Source organism: Gracilinanus agilis, chromosome 6 (assembly GCF_016433145.1).
Source record: "Gracilinanus agilis isolate LMUSP501 chromosome 6, AgileGrace, whole genome shotgun sequence".
NCBI lineage: Eukaryota > Metazoa > Chordata > Mammalia > Didelphimorphia > Didelphidae > Gracilinanus > Gracilinanus agilis.
In genome coordinates, this window is record NC_058135.1 from 234,135,147 (window position 1) to 234,152,933 (window position 17,787).

The 17,787-nt window shown below is 39.1% G+C and overlaps 1 protein-coding gene across 1 annotated transcript in view; it reads left to right on the forward strand.

Moving 5' to 3' along the window:
* The window catches only part of SOX6 (SRY-box transcription factor 6), a 676,476-nt gene that overhangs the window by 525,318 nt on the left and 133,371 nt on the right, over positions 1-17,787 (forward strand). Inside the window, exon 8 of the mRNA XM_044680896.1 lies at positions 16,104-16,224. Within this exon, the coding sequence (XP_044536831.1) occupies positions 16,104-16,224 (121 nt within the window). The remainder of the gene's footprint in view (positions 1-16,103; positions 16,225-17,787) is intronic.

Consider the following 17,787-nt stretch of genomic DNA (forward strand, 5'->3'; position numbering starts at 1 on the left):
CCATCTTTAAAATGAGAAGGTTGGAACAAATGACCTCCAAGGCCCTTTTCATCCAAAATACATGATCATAAACATTTTATTGAGTACAAACTTGGTGCAAGGCACTTAGGTGTTAGGGGAACAAAGATAAACTTCAAATAGGTCCCATCCTCAAGGAGCTTGGAGTCTTATTTACATTGTCCTGGATTCCTTGGATCATAGCCCTGGAAGGAACCTCATTGGCCATCTAGTCCCATCCCTCATTTTACAGAAGACAGCTGAGGACCCTAAATGACCCGCCTGAGATTATAGAGTTAGTGACATTAGAGGAGGAATTTGAACCCATATCCCATGGCTGCAGAGCTGAACCTCTTTCTACTGGGTAGGAAATTGGAGGATGAATTGGCTGAATTGAAGAGGGGCATAAATAAGCATTACTATTTTGCTTAGTAGTAAGCAAAAAAAAAGCAAAAATCTTAGACAAGATTAAGCCCCAAGAATTTAAACCATGGGGATTATGTTTGCTTTCTTCCTGGAGCATCAAAACTGGATACAACAAAAATGTTCAGATAAAAAGAGGGAAACCGTTTCCACATTCTTTTGAAAATGAAGTATTTATTTATTTTTAAAATTTATTTTTTAGAAAAATTTTCCATGGTCACATGATTCATTTTCTTACTTTCCCCTTCATCCCCCTTTCACCCTCCCCCCATAGCCGATGCGCATTTCCACTGGTTTTATCATGTGTTATCTATCAAGACCTATTTCCATATTATTGATAGTTACATTGGTGTGGTCTTTTCCGGTCTACATCCTCAATCATGTCCTCCTCAACCCAGGTGTTCAAGTAGTTGTTTTTCTTCTGTGTTTCCACTCCTGTAGTTCTTCCTCTGAATGTGGGTAGCATTCTTTTCCATAAATCCCATAGAATTGTCCTGGGTCATTGCATTGTTGCCAGTACAGAAGTCCATTACATTCGATTACATTACAAAATGAAGTATTTAAATAGCACTCACAGAAGCAAAGGGGGAGAAATGGTGGTGCTGGACTGCTTGATGCTCTGGTGAATCATGGGGATGTCGGCCCACTTTGAAAAGATGAAGCTCCAGTAAGCTCACCTGACACGAGGGGAATTTTAAAAGAGGTATTATTAACACAGAGGACAAGACCAGCTCTTTTGGAGCTATTAACATCTCTCTGAATACACCCAAAGAAGATTTAAAAAACATGTGTTGTTGACCTGATAGATGGAGCCATTATGATCTTACTTTCCAAGATCATTTCTCTCCTGTGTAACTGGAGAAGGAGGTTGGAAAGTGCTAGTCTGTGAGGAGGATTTGAAATGTTTTTTTTTTCTAAAGGTGAAGCCAGCAGATAGAGTCCAGTTACTCTGTTTGCTTGTCCTACCTACCCTTGGTGATAAGGAGCAGAGGATCAGGAATGAAGCCTTTTGGGGGAAGGGCAGTCCATGGATGCCTGTGACCTAATCTTTTATTTCTGTGGGAAATGTTTTGGACATTTGATTAAGCAGTTTATTTAATTGTCCAAATTATCAAAGAGAAGGAAGGCTTCAAGGGGAGTGCATACTCTTTTTAAATGCCACAAAAGTGAAGTGATGAAAGCTCTGATGAGGTTTTAAAAAGGGTTCTCTTTCAGATGGATATAGCCAGTGCTCAGCATCACAGGCGACCATGTGTCTGCTTCTTCACAGAGGACTTGGAAAAGAGAACTAGGAGGACTTTATAAGTCCTTGGACAATCCTAATTCCCTCACCCTTGGAGCTAGAGGTTAAAAAATGGGGAGGGGCATTTTTTTTACATCATCTTGATGTGCCCAGTCTAAATATATAACTCCAGCTTTAAAAAAAAAAATCTTCTTCCACCTTAGAATCCTTCTCTTCCACCTTAGAATCAATACTGGGTATTTATTGGTTTCAAGGTAGAAAAGTGGTAAGGGTTGGGCAAAGGGGATTAAATGATTTGCCCAAGGTCACACAGCTAGGACATGTCTGATGTCAGATTTGAACCCAGGATCTTCCATCTCTTGGCCTGGCTCTCAATCCACTGAGCCATTTAGCTGCCCCCTCCAGTTTTTGATAGTAAAATTTGGGGGTAGGAGTCAGGAGGAAAGCTATGACATCACACGAAAATTAATGAGGAAGTCTTTCCCATAGAATGTTGCAATTACAGCATATGTATGTATGTACATAAAAGAAAAATACATATGGCAAAAATGGATCCCTGTGGCTCTAAAGATTGCACTGTGTATTTTTGGAACTTCCGGAATTTGATCCCTAGAAATTATTTCTCTTGAAATCCCTGTTTTGTTGCCTTCCTTCAAGATTGCTTGATTACCCAGAATCGAGATAATATTCCCCTTGGTGAGCTAAGAGATTTGTTCTCTGGGAATTTGTTAAATATAGTAATGTAGTAATTATCAAAAATTAATTCGGTACAATTCAGCAACTTGACATTACTGGCTGCTATATCCTGCCCTCTAGGAGCTTATATTCTATTGGGAGGGAAGGAGTTAGCACATACAGAGAGAACTTAATACAAATATAACACACACAATTATATCTGTATATAGTTATATATATATATATATGTACACAACATAATACATAATTACTTATGTGCATGTGTGGTACATATTTTATCATTTTTCTATATAGAGGTATATATATACACACATAATATAGACATATGTGTATGTGTATGTATATATAAATAAATATATATAATTTATGGGAGAAGGTAGAGGTTTAATATGGAGGACAGTTTGCTAACAATAGAATAAGAGTTTTAGAGGGTACGAGGGCAGGGTAGAAAAAGATGGAGTCATGGAATCGTTAGGGCTAACATAGAGAAACATTAGTAATTAGAGAATGGTGAAAAAGGAAGAGAGCTTTTGTTTAGCCAATATAAAATTTGGTCTCTTAGTCAATAATCATTTATAGGTGGCAGTAGATTTTCATACCCTTCATAGTAGCAACAGTGATAGCTTGATTGTCAGTTAATAAACAGCAAGAGGTAGAAAAACAGGGATAGGGAGAAGATTCTTATGTGGTGGCAGACACCCAGCATGTTACTTCACTTCAGAGCTGGAAACCTCTTCAGAGGCCATTTAGTTCAACCAATAACTGAACAAGAATCTTCTTTATAGCGTATCTGCCAAATAGTCATCCAGCCTTGGCTTAAAGACCTCTATTGATAAGGGAAGTCAATTATTTTTAAGGCAACCCATTCATTGCACTTTTTAATGTCTCTAATTGTTAGCTTAAATACTCCATTGGATTTGTGATTTCTTTGATTTGGGAATTCCTTCCAACCATGCATATTATAATCCATTCATGCCTGCCATCTTTTCCTAAATTCACCAGTGGGAGTTTGGAGGTAGGGAAGGACCCAAATAATTCTTCAAAAAAAAATTGTATTACATGTTTTGTTGTCATGCAGTAACACCAATAAAATATTAGCATCAAAACAATGGGTCTTTATTTACATAGAAACTTTGGGTTATTAATATCCATGTAATTCCCAGAAAATAATCTAAGCCAGTCTCTATCTTGGACATAGCTTTGAGTCCAACACATGTCCAGATTTCTGACTCAGATATTCACATTGATGGGCAAGGTCTTTAGATCCATCCAAATGAATGTCACAATCTGGGCAAAATTAATTCTTCATCTACTTAGTCTTCTTTGTGTTGATGGTTAGAGTGGTTATAGATCTCTTCCTGGATGATAGGTAATGTTGTGGAGCTTGAAGCAATGTTTCCTGCTATTAGGCAGCATCTTACCATTGACAGAGAATCACTCTTCAATTTGGGTTCTATACTGGAATTCCTCAATCATGATGATAAAAGCCTCTGGGAAATACACATTTCCCTGTTTTATGCTATGCTTTATGTGTATGGTTAGAGAGTCATTGGACAGTTATTTCTCCTATAATGTCTTTTAAGGATTTGAATGACTTTGGTGGAGTCTAGGAGGCATCTTGTTGAAAAAGAGCATCTAGAAGCTGATAGAAATTTTTCTATTTTTTTATTCTTCCTTCATTACATCCATCAAAAACTTCCATGGTAACATTTCTATCTGTTGCTTTTAGTTCTGTTCTCTGGGGCAGAGCAGAAGAAGTCTAAAACGCTCTTCTACATGAAATAACTTCAAAGACATTTCCCTCACTACATATCTCACTATAGCTATCACTTTCTGTTTTTCTCCAAGCTAACTAGTCTCAGTTCCTTCCACTGATTCTTTCTATTTATTTATTTGTTTGTTTGTTTGTTTATTAAAAATTTTTTAGAAAAATTGTCCATGGTTACATGATTCATGTTTTTACTTTCCCCGTCACCCCCTCAAACTCACCCCACCCCTCATAGCCAACACGCATTTCCACTGGTTTTAACATGTGTCATCAATCAAGACTTATTTACATATTATTCATAGTTGCATTGGTGTGGTCCTTTCGGGTCTACATCCCCAATCATGTCTGCATCAACCCAAGTGTTCAAGCGGTTGTTTTTCTTCTGTGTTTCTTCTCCTGTAGTTCTTCCTCTGAATGTGGGTAGTGTTCTTTTCCATAAATCCCTCAGAATTGCCCTGGGTCATTATACTGCTGCTAGTACAGAAGTCCATTACATTCGATTTTACCACAGTTTATGAGTCTCTGATAAAACCAAAATCAGAAGGGAAACAACAAATTGGGAAAAAAAATCTTTATAACAAAAAACTCTGACAGAGGTCTAATTACTCAAATATACAAGGAACTAAATCAATTGTATAAAAAATCAAGCCATTCCCCAATTGATAAATGGGCAAGGGACATGAATAGGCAATTTTCAGATAAAGAAATCAAAACTATCAATAAGCACATGAGAAGGTGTTCTAAATCTCTAATAATTAGAGAAATGCAAATCAAAACAACTCTGAGGTATCACCTCACACCTAGCAGATTGGCTAAAATGAAAGAAGGGGAGAGTAATGAATGTTGGAGGGGCTGTGGCAAAATTGGGACATTAATGCACTGCTGGTGAAGTTGTGAACTGATCCATCATTCTGGAAGGCAATTCGGAATTATGCCCAAAGAGCGATAAAAGAATGTCTGCCCTTTGACCCAGCCATGCTTGTACCCCAAAGAGATCATAGATAAAAAGACTTGTACAAAATTATTTATAGCTGTGCTCTTTGTGGTGGCAAAAAAACTGGAAAAGGAGGGTATACCCTTCATTTGGGGAATGGCTGAACAAATTGTGGCATCTGTTGGTGATGGAATACTATTGTGCTCAAAGGAATAATAAACTGGAGGAATTCCATGTGAACTGGAAAGACCTCCAGGAATTGATGCAGAGTGAAAGGAGCAGAGCCAGAAGAACATTGTACACAGAGACTGATACACTGTGGTAATATCGAATGTAATGACCTTCCTCTGATTCTCTTTTGTTTTGATCTTAAGGCCCTTCACCATCCTGGCCAACCTCACATGAATTCTCTGTCACTCATCAGTGTCTAATATAAAATGTGGCTTATTGAATTTAATGCAGTTTTTCCAGTTGTGATCTGACCAGAGCAGAGGAGAGTTAAAGATTGACTATTTAATTTTATCAACCTGATCCTTCAGTGCATAAAATTTATTTACCCATGCTCCTTTCCCCTCCCTGCAACTCCACTTTTAGAAGACAGAGGTAGAAATATTATTTAGAAGGACATTTCAAGTAAAGGAAACATCCTAAACAAAGGCATGGAGGCTGGAAAAGAGATTTCCTATGGGGGAACAACCACCAGTTTCTAAAAAGAATAAAATATTCCTCCCCTGGAGGGGAGGAGCTAAACATTTGTATTTGTAGGCTTGCGTTAATGAACAGCACAGGACAGTAGGTAACTAAGTGCCAGTTTGTGTGATATATATTAAGCATCACCAAATAAAGTATGGATGGTGCTTATTCCAGTGTTCTGACTCAGGGAAGAAACTACCTTTTATATTTCCTTCCTTCCTTCCTTCCTTCCTTCCTTCCTTCCTTCCTTCCTTCCTTTCTTCCTTCCTCCTTCCTTCCTTTCTCTTTCTCTCTTTCTCTCTTTCTTTCTTTCTCTCTTTCTTTCTCTCTTTCTTCCTTCCTTTCTTCCTTCCTTTCTTTCTCAAAAGTGGTTGAAACCAAAAGGGGTTTCGGTTAAACCTTAGTGATCCAGAAGATTCAATTTTCTAAACCTTCACTTTGTTGCTTGTCTTTTCATCCTGGTTGCCATTCTCTCTGTCTCTGACTGTCTCTGTCTCTGTCTCTCTATCTCTGTCTCTCTCTGCCCCTCCCCTCTCTTCCCCCCCCCCCCTTTCCCTGACTTCCCATGGTCTGAGGAATCTCTTTGGCTGCTCACATGGGAGAACTGAAGGATTTTTGGATCTTTTCCGGCAACATGTTCTGTGCTTCTGTTTGATCCTAAGCTGTGTTCCCTTCCTTAGCAGCATCTTATGCAAATAACTTAGGACTATTCTTTGTAATAAATAAGAGAGTTGTCGAGGGGATTGGCTCATTATTTCTTTCTTTCCTTCCCCCCCCCTCACAATGGAAACAATTTCTGCAATGGTTTTAAGAATTCCAAAACTCCAAAGCACAAGTAAAAAGCAATTTGTTTGAACCCCACACCCCACAAACTCTCCTTAGTTAGGGTATCCAGTTAGTAGTACATATTCACATGCCTGTGATTTCTAATACAAATACTTATCGCCCATCAGTACAAAAGTTAAATAATCTTCATGAAAGAGAAAATGAGCCCCCCTGAGTGTCCCTCTGTTTGCATATTAGTGGCAGAGCAGGGTCTCTGCCAAGTTGCTCTCTGGCTGACTGCTGCAGATGCTCTATTCTCAAGTATTCTGAGTCAGATCTTTAGTGCGAGTCTTCAGGGACAAACAATAGCACCTGTTCCTTACAAGATATCAGGCCGGTTAGCCCATTCATGTATCTTTAATGAAGCTCTGGGGCAGATGGCAAAAAGTGGCATCATCAACAACTTAGCACTGAGGAGACAAAAGGGGAGAGTGTCGCGGCAACAATGCCGCTATTTTTGACGAATGGGAAGAGACAGAGTCGAAGTGTTTCACCGGCATCTGCTGCTGTCTTGATTTTCCGAGAGACCTGAGGAACATCCTGGCAATTAAAATTTCTGGGCATGTCGCCGATTTGATGAAGAATGTGTAAAAGGACAAAGCTTTTGGCCGGGGACTTGGCAAGTTTTGCATTAATGTCGGACAGTTGGGCTTTGGGGCATCCATTACATTGCTTTCACCGGGCACCGATTAAACCTCCCTGACACAGAACCATGGTTGGCATTTTAGTCTTCATTCTGTTCTGGGCAGCCAGCTAGGGGCTGTGTCCACTAGCCACCACAAGGTTACAATTTTCTTTCATATTTTAAAAGAGTAATAACAACAATAGCAATAGCTGACATTTGGGTAGCGGCTTAAGGTTTGTGAGCTGATTTACACACATTATTTCATCTTCTCTGCACTATAATCTTTAAAATTAGGTGCTACTTTTATCTGTATTTTACAGATGAGCAAATGGAGTCTCAGAGAGGTCAAGTGATTGACTTGTCCAGGGGTCACATAGCTAGCAAATGTCTGAGATGGGAAGGTACAGAGGACCTGGATTCAAAACCTGCTTTTGATTGTTGTTAACTGTGTGACTCTGAGCACATCATGTAATCTCTTTGAGTCTTATTTTCTTCATCTGTAGATTTAAGGGTTGAACTAAATGGCTTCTAAGTTCTCCATTTGTTCTTATTCAATGATCCTGTTATCCTATGAACATAGCTTTTCTTGACTCCAAGACCTAAGTTTCACTTCTTTAAAAACAATACCTGATGATTTCAGTATTGGATATTGGCATGACTTGAACTGTTATCATTTATGGGGAAGATTAAAGAGCCTTCAAAAACTGGGCCAGAAAAATCTAGGTACAGTCTTAATTCATAAAGATAAAGAATTTCAAGAACTTTTCCTTGCATGCTGTGTGAAGATCTGTTGCTTCAATGGAATCTGGAATCTGATTTTTTCTTTTTTCAGTAAAATATTAATTTTCCATCTTTGGGGGATTGCCGCTTCCCATGTATCTGACTCCCTTGACAGGTCTGCAAATGTAAAGCTGAGGTGATTTGAAGAAGAGAGAATCCTGGAAGGAAGATGAAAGGAAGGATTAGAGAAAGCAGCCAGAAGAAGGCTAGGCATGGGGCCCCAGCCTTTCTTCCTTGTTGTGGGGGGACTTTTTTTTTTTTGCCTTATTTGCCCTAAGGATCACAGCTGAGGCAATCTGGCTGTTGCCTTCAGCTGCAAACTGAATGAGGTGACCTGAAATCCCTGCCTTGTATAGGTAGGAGGAGGTATTTTATATTCATATTAAAGTCTGGTGACCCAGTTGCATGTAAAAGAGCCTTCTGGCCCTGCTTCTCCATCCTAACCCTATCTACTCATTTCACCATTCCCAGGTCCTTAAATTTGTCCTCCATTGCCCCCACTTTCAATCTAAGTCCTCCAGAGAAAACAAAATTGAGATGATGTGCACAGGGGGAGCTTTTTACTTTAACGAAGGATCTCTTACTTGGCCAGGTGGGCAGACTTCCTAAACAGTCATGCAATTGGAAATGTTTTCTGCTAGAAACACTCTGTTAGATTCTAAGTCATTCTCGTTCCTTTGAAAGCATGCCAGAATGAGGCATGCTTAGAATCCCAGAATCTCGGAGGTAGATGGGATTTTAGAAGTTATTTAGGCTAACCCCCAACATGTGCAGGAATCCCCTATATACAGGTTTCAAGCAGAGGTGTTCACATTCTTACCTTCCTACCATGGGGAGTTTATGACCACAAGAGACAGCAGTTTATCCTATTACTGGAAAATTCTGATTACAAAGATATACCAGATTCTTGCAATGTCTATTTATTAGTCCTAGGTCTTTCCTTTAACACATCAATCCTTCACACATAAGCAATTAATCAATCAAAAAGTATTTAGTAAAGGTCTGCATTGTTCCAGATACTAGGCTAGTCACAAAGACAGAAATGAAAAACAAAACAAAACAAAATGTCCTATCTTTAAGGATCTTAGACTTACTAGAGGAGATAAAACATTCAGTAACTGACCAGGAACACACAACTAGTAAGTGTCTGAGGCAGGATTTGAAACCAGGTCTTTATACTTCCAAATCCAATATTCTGCCATTGAAAGAACTTACCATGTCTCCTACTGCTCTAGTTCTTCCCTCTGGGGCCAAACAGAATAATTCTAATTTCTTTTTCTACATGGACTTTGAGATCCTTGGAGATTCTATTATCCTCTTCACTACCCCCTCACCTCAAAGCCCCAAATCAAGGCTTCACACTAAACATCAAGGGATTCCTTTAACATGTCCTCTTCTATCATCATCTCCAGTTTGCTCATCATCCTCTGAAGATGATCCAATTTGCCCTTTCAGTTTCCACCATAATTATTGAACACTTTAATTGCTGATGTTTCTGAAATAGACTGACTGATATACTTTTAGTAATTGCAGAAGTAGTAGTTGCTAGCATTTTTATAGCACAGAAACATTGGCAAAGAATTATCAGTTAGTCTTCCTGTTCATCCTGAAGTAGGCACTATTGTTATTTCCATTTTATTTATGAAGAAACTAAGGCTGAGAGAATTTACATGATTTGCCTAGGCCACTAAGTGTCTGAAGGCAAGATATGAACTTATGTCATCCTCAACTCAAATTTAACCCTTTATCCACTCTGACTAATCCTAAGGCCCCCCCCCCCCCACTGGTAGGGTATGTTTAAAATTCTAGTTCTTTCCAAGCAGGGATACTCATCAGATGTACTGGAGGCATATTTCCAAAGGTCATTGTTTCCACCAATAGCTGGAGACAACTCCACTATAATACCTTAAGACAACTTTTCACTTTTCCATATGGCATCCCAGTTCTGTTTTCTGGAGACCATTATTAGCTTAGTATCCCGTTTAGCCTGGGAACAGGCTCTGCTTCTTTAGCATTCTGAAATGAGCTCTAAAAGGGGAGCTCTTAGACTTTAACTGGCAGTAAGAATTCTTGTTTGTCCTTGACAAAGGGTATTTTTAAAGCTTTGCTTCTGTATCCTACTTAAAATAACTTAGGGACACATTTTGCATTTGGAGTTGAATGACCACTGCTAGTGTTTGACAAGAGTCAAACTAGAACAAATTTTTGTAGGAAAGAACAGCAATGAGGCTCTATGATGGGAGGGGAATGTCTGTGTGTGCATCAGGAGTCTGGACACCTGCCTTGCTTCTGTCACTGACTCACTGTATGCCATTAGGCAAATCATTGGCTCTCTGAGCTTTTTTCTTCATCTGCTTAGAAAAGAAGAGAAAAGAAAAGAGGGTCAGAAGACCAAATCAGGTGATGTCTAAGGTCTTCTGGCTCTAGAGTTCTGATTATGAATAATACTGAGTTAAGGCTATAACCTGATATTAAAGAGAAGAAAGTTAGAACTCTATGAAAATGAATATTTGATATTTATTCATACTGTTTCCATTGTGGAACCCAATATCTTGGTACTTTGGTGTGGATACTTCCCCGTCTTCCCATCCATTGTGATTCTTGTCTATGTCTTTGGATGAATTCTTCATCAAGGATTCCTTTGTTTATAGTGGTTGCCATTCTTTAGATCTTTTACTATTCCTAGGATATCTTTTCTTTATTTAGGGCCATTTTTCTATTATCTGACTCTTTCTCCATTATTGAACCATCTTTTATCATTTTTTCACTACTCTATGATTATGATTTCTAATTGAACAACTAATTGATACAATTTATTCATCTTTTCTCTACCATTGCATATTGGAAGAAAATATGTCATAGCAGGAAGAAGCATGACTTAACACAAAGCCTTGTATACTATATGTTTTCCAACTAAATTGAAATAAATTTAAATGAATTGAATTGATTGTAACCCAAGCTCTTATTTTGACATATGCGACTTTCAGAAAGTTCTGCTTTAGTTTCTTTACCTGAATGGTAGAGGATTGACTGATTATTCTGTCATTACTAAACCACCTTTTTAAAATTTCTTCTCCTGAATCTTTTGGACTGCTAAAACTTAATTGGTTTCTGACTTAGGCCATGGTGGCCATCTAGTGCAACATCTTCTGCATTATGATTTTGTGGCAGAAAATGGTTTCAGCTGACCCACACTGATATGCTGATACTTGTTATTCTTGGACTTTTCTCCTTGCCAGAGAGCTACTTACTTGTTCACCAGGGCAGCTCAATGAACACCTCCCTTGATGAAGAGGAAAAGAGTTATAAAAAACAAAATTCTTTGGTCAGGGAGGATCCTTATTAATATTTAGAAAAAAGAGACCTTTAGAGCAAAAAAATGAATTTGTTCTAAATAATATTTAGATCTTAATATTATAGTATTTTCAAAGCCTGTGAAAACCCTTTCCTATTGATGGTCTGTGAACTCTGGCAGCCTTCTAGATGCTGAGCAGAGTATTTAGTTTTAGCCAAGACCTGGAAGAATACGATAATTCTGGTTTCAAGCCTCTTTTTGATAACATAATTTCTGAAATCCTCTACTGATGTGTAAGAAAGCTAGTTTTGTGTGTTGTTACTGAACTTGATGGTGAAAAAATCCCTGATGGTCCCATGGCTGCTCCATATTTACATATGTATTGTGTTCAAATCACAAAAATCTAAATTAGGAAGATCTGTGAAAATCATCCAACTTCTTGGCCAATATAGGAATTATTTCTTCAGTATCTTGGATGGGTAGACATCTGGCCTCTGCTTGCACAGTTCCAGGGTGGAGGAGATTCCAGCCAAATTTTGGGCAGGTCCATTATTAGGCAAAAGAAGAAAAGTCTGCCTATCTGTCACTGTCTCTTATTGCTTCAAGTTCTGCCCTTTAGAAATATATAAAATATGTATAGATTTATAGACTACTAAAATTGGAAAGGATACTTGTTACTGAATAGTTTCAGACATCTTTTTTACCCCATCTGGGGTTTTCTTGGCAGAGAAAATGGGGTAATCTGTCATTTCCTCTTCCAGCTCATTTTATCAAAGAGGAAACTGAGGCAGACAGGGTTGAGTGATTCGTCCAGGGTCACACTAGTAAATGTCTGAGGTCAGGATTGAACTCATATCTTCCTGACTCCAGGCCCTACATTCTGTCCACTGTGTCACCTAGCTACCCAGGAAGGACTTTAGAGGTCAACTAATCCAGGTCTATGATTTTATTGATAAGAACACTGACCTCAGAGGGTAAAGTGATTTGCTCAGGTTCAGCAGAGCTGGGACTTCAGCTCAGGCTTTGGAGATTCCCTCTTCCACATATTAGAAAACAGTGTTCATCCCAATTCATTCTTCCTTAAGTCTTCAAACCATTCTTGGGCCTTTCATCAGTTCTCACACACTCTGATTCCCAAATCTTTCATCAGTTCTGACATTCCATGTTTCAGCAAAGCACTTTGGCTTTGTGGAAAGAGTGTGAGTGACAGTCGGGTCCAGATCCAGCTCTGCCACTTATCATCCTGTGCTCTTGGGCAAGGATTTGACTTCTCTGGGCCTCAATTTCCTCATCTGTAAAATAAAGAGTTTGAACTCAGCTTCCAACATTCTCTTTTCTTAATCTATGATCCTATGGATGCTGCTGTTTTTATAGTAGACAGAAACCTTAAACCAGTTGTTCCCAAACTTTTTTGGCCTACTACCCCCTTTCCAGAAAAAAATGTTACTTAGCCCCTTGGAAATTAATTTTTAAAAAAATTTAATAGCAATTAATAGGAAAGATAAATGCACCTGTGGCCATCACTGCTCCCCTGGGTCGCTGCAGCACCCACCAGGGGGTGGTAGCACCCACTTTGGGAATCACTGCCTTAAACCTTGCCGGACTATCTCTGGCCCTGCAGTATTGGCAGTATAGGAATGATTTTTTTTTTAGTTCCTCTCCTTTCAGGATTTTGTCTTTTCCAGAAGAAAACAAAGTATTTCATCTGGTCAACCTTTTTACCAAGCAGCATTGAAAAAATGCCTAAATTGTTGTCGTTCAGTCATTTTTCAATCATGTCTGACTCTTTGTAATGCCATTTGGGGTTTTCTTGGCAAAGATATTAGAATGATTTGCCTTTTCCTTCTCCAGTTCATTTTACAGATGAGGAAACTGAGGTAAACAGGATTAAGAGACTTGTCGGGGGTCCCACAGTGTCTGAGGCCAGATTTGAACTTAAGCCTGGTACTCTATCCACCAAAACATCTAGCTGCTACTTAATAGAATGATAGACTTTAAAGCCTTGGAAAGGAACTTTAAAGTTCACTTAGCTTTGTCTCTCCTCTTTATTTTTAGAGAATGAAGGGAAAACTGAGGGGAAGCTCAAGTTTACACTATGAATAGAATACTTGGAGTGGAACCCAGGTCTCCAGACTTTGAATTTTGTGTTCTTACACTAGTCTATATAGTTTCCTTCCCTGGGTGACCAGCAGCATCCCTAGCATTGTCTCATGGAGTTAAAGGCCAAGTGTAGGCACTTGGGAGAGCAGCTCCAATTTAACCAAGTTAAGCCTGTACTCCTAACAATCAAAAGCCAGGGCTTCCTTACCTCAGCTAAAATGAAAGAAATAGCTGCCCAAAGCTAGTTTCTTCCACGCCCCACTGGCAAGGTAGTAATTGCACAAAGACCTTTTTATTAGAAGTTGATTTTCCTGAGAAATGAATTCAGAAAAATACTGTAAAGTGTTTATTTTTCCCTTGACCTTTATTAACCTACATCTTTGGGCCCTCCCCAGAGAAAAGTTGTTGGTAAATTAAGCCTCATGGACACACACAGTAGCATTTCTGTACTGCATCAGTGATTGTGGAAGGAGTGGGGATATGACAAGGAAATTTGGCACTCTTTAAACAATGTCATAGGTCAACATATGGGATTTGACCAAAAAAAAAAAAAGGTTCAGGAATTAAAAAAGGGAGGAAGTTGAAGTTCTCTTGATGTTTAGTTTGACTTTTTAATAGGATATGGGATGACATGTGGTCAGGAGACCGGGACATGAGTCCCAGCTCTGTTCCTTCTTGGGGTACCTGAGTGACTTTCAGCAAGTCACTTAGCCTCTAAGGGTCTCAGTTTCTTCATCTATAAAATCAAGGAGTTAGACTAGAAGCTCCCTTCCCACTATGACATTTGGTAATTCTGTAAATGGTTTCCTTTCACGCTAGGGAAGGAATCCCTAAACCTTGTCTGACTTGGTAATTCCTTTTAATTCTTCCTAGTTTTGATATGTGTGCCTTTAAATGCTTACTTTTCTTTAATCAAAGTAGATTAAAAGATGACTCTATGATATCTGAGTATTGAAGGCTAGAATGGAAACTGCCCCATAATGCTACCCAGCCTAGGGCAGGAGAAGGATTCTACTGTAAGCAACAGGGAAAGAGAAGTTGGGAAAAAGGCAAAGATACGGTAGGAGGCAGGGTTTCATCCGCCCCAGCCCTCATTCTTTATACGTCGCACACAAATGCTGATAGAAGGTGAAGAATTTTCCGCTTTTGCATTTTTGTGCTCTTTGATACATTTATTAAGGTCAAATGAAATTTGATATAGTAGGATTTATTCAGAAATGCTCTCTGAATACAACTCCATAATTACTGAGCTACACGATCGTACACAGGGCTGTAAAACTGCTTAGACAGACAAGCAATTTATATGTTACACCGAGGTGTGTATAGCAAAGAATATTAGTCTAATTGGGAGCCAAGATGTGGTGGTCTTAAATCTGAAGCGTGGTGGGGAGGCAGGGAGAAGGGGGCAGGGATTTCTAGGAAGCCTGTTAAACATAATGCTGTGAGGCTGTGGAAGGAGCTACCTGAGGTGGAGAGACACTGCCTTTTGAGTATATAACAAACATTTTTCCCAATCCAAGACACTGATCCACATTTCAAGATAGAAAGTCACCCAAACAAGGAAGGAAAAGCATCTAAATTTCCTTCCTTCCTTCCTTCCTTCCTTCCTTCCTTCCTTCCTTCCTTCCTTCCTTCCTCCCCTACCCTGTCTTTTCATTTATTTATCTTCTTTATATGCCCATTTCTAACCACAGTGCCTGTGAACATAGCAGGTACATTGCTTGTTGGCTTGATTAAAAACAACCTTGGCCTCTTCCATTTTTCCTTACAAAAGCATACAGTACACTCTCAACAAATTCTAGTCCAACAAATATTTATTAATTAACAGTTGTGTGCAAAGTACTCTTATATGCTATGGTGGGGATGCAAGGTTTGAATGGCATATGGTTCTTGACCTTGTGGAATTTAGAATGTCTATGGGGAGGAGAGGTGATTAGAACCTGGGCATTAGGAAAATTACTTCTGGAGCCCTGCGAGTGACAGACTGGAGATAGGAAGAGGTAGGGAAGCCAGTAGTGTGGGCTGTTCTAATAATAACACAGTTAATGTAAGCTTAAAACAGGGTGTCAAACTAACTAGGAAAAACTAACAAGGAAAAGAGAAATCTCTAAGGATGGTTAGCTCCCTAAAATGGAAGTGAAAGACAAACATTTCTTCTTTTCTTGACTCCGTTTTCTCATGTGTAAAATGAGGGAATTGGGCTAGGACAGGAATTCTTAACCTTTTTATCCCCTTTTTGCTGTTGTTAATTTTCCAGTAAAAGGTTGCAGGTTGGCCTAGATCAGGAGCTCTTCAACTTTTTGTGTGTGTCAGATCTCATAAGCAGTCTGGTCAAGTCTGTGGAATCCTTTTCAGAATAATGTTTTTAATTGTTAAAAATAAAAGTTACAAAGTTACAAAAGTTACAGAAGAGTTACAAAGGGAAATAATTTCAACAAAATAGCTATCCCTATATTTTTCTAAAAAGTTAATGGATTCATGATTAAGAATCCCTGCACTGGATGACCTCTAGCAGCCCTGCCTGCTCTGGCAGCCTTGGGTTTCCTGGTTTGGTGGGTTGAATGCGATGTTATGTCTTTGGCCCTGGATTTGGGAGCAGATTTGAGTAAGGGCAGGGAAGAGGTGGCTGTGAGAACACACGGATCTCTAGAAGCAATGGAAAATAAATGCCTGTCAAGACGCATTTGCACTATGTCTGATCATAGGCTCTCTTCTGTTTAGCAGGTTCAGGGTCACATGCCTCCGCTCATGATCCCAATTTTTCCACACGACCAGCGGACACTGGCGGCAGCCGCTGCTGCCCAACAGGGATTCCTCTTCCCCTCTGGAATACCATACAAACCAGGTAAGCAGAGGGGCACCTGCTGCAGCTGCTTTGGGTAGGCTGGTAGAAGAACTCAACTTTTTACTTGAGAAGCTCAGGCTACATTCAGGCAAAAGGGATGGGTGGAAATGGATGTAAGACTCAGAAGTTTAGCTGCAAGTTATGCTGGGACCATCAGAGAATACAAAGCTAAGTGGTTATGGAAAACCATCCATGTTTGCTCAGGAGATAAAATTGTATTCCTCACAGTCATACTTTTAGTAATTTTCTTTTATATTTTTATTTTGAATATTTTCCCATAGTTACATGTTACTTTTAGTAATTTTCTTTTTTTAAAACCCTTTCTGTGTATTGGCATCTTGGTGGAAGAGTGTTAAGGGTGGGCAAGAGGGTCAAGTGACTTGCCCAGGGTCACACAGCTGGGAAGTGTCTGAGGCTGGATTTGAACCTAGGACCTCCCGTCTCTAGGCCTGATTCTCAATCCACTGAGCTACACAGCTGCCCCCTTTTAGTAATTTTCTGTGACACCTGATATAAGACCCTGAGATTCCCATTTGTGATAGGGTGGTATGTCAATTGGAGGAAGACTGCTTAATGTTTTCAGCTGTGCCTATACCCTCTATAGTTAGTAGTTGCCTATAATGGAAGACCCTTCTGAGAGCTTTGCTACACTAGGGAAGGGGGGGACTATGCAGTACCCTCTGTGATTGTTGGGGTTTTTGTTGTTGAAAAAAATCAGAACCTAGTCCAATTTACTTAGCTTGCCACTAATAGGTAGCATTTAGACTTCTGTCTAAATAATAAAGCATCCAGGAGCTCCTCCTCATTCATTGCCAAATCTTGAAACAGGTCACATAACCTTGCAGTGAAATATGTTTTGAGATGATTTAGCAAATGTTATGATTTCTTTCTTTATTCCTCTGAGTTTACTGGACTCCTGGGGAATTCAATTAGGGCCATAATGGTTTGAAGCTACTTTCAGAGCCTCCTTGTAAACAGGGCTTTAAATGTTTAAAGATCTGTTGCCAAAGGAATCCACCGTAAGAAGATAGTTAAGTAAATAAAAGTCAACCTTATTTTCATTTGTGCATTCTTTGTAAGTGACCTCAGCCCAGAAGCAGCGACCTTGTTCTCCTCATTAATAATTTTTTGTGTCAAGCTCTTTTTCATATATTAACCACCAAATCTGAGTGCAGCAGTTTCTTTGGACATAAATCACAGAGTTTACAAAGTGAGCAAAGACACCAGGTTTTATCTTTCTTTTTTTTTTAATTTAAAGACCATATGAAACACATTGCTTTGCCCTTCCTTTATTCAAGCAAGATTTCAAAATAGCTTTAAAAAATCTAGCAAATGAACCCAGGGAATTTTATCTCTTTAACGGTTGATGGGGGTTGGTTCATTGTCTTTGATTACTGTTCTACATTTAGTAAAGAAGTCTTGCCTTGGAGGGAAAACAGAGAATGTCTGACAAGACTCAAATGATTCCAGAGATGGAAAAATAAGGGAACTTGCCATCTTAGAAGATTAAAAGTGATCTTACAAAGTTCTTTCTTAGGCTTTTGGTTTGAATAAAATTCGGGC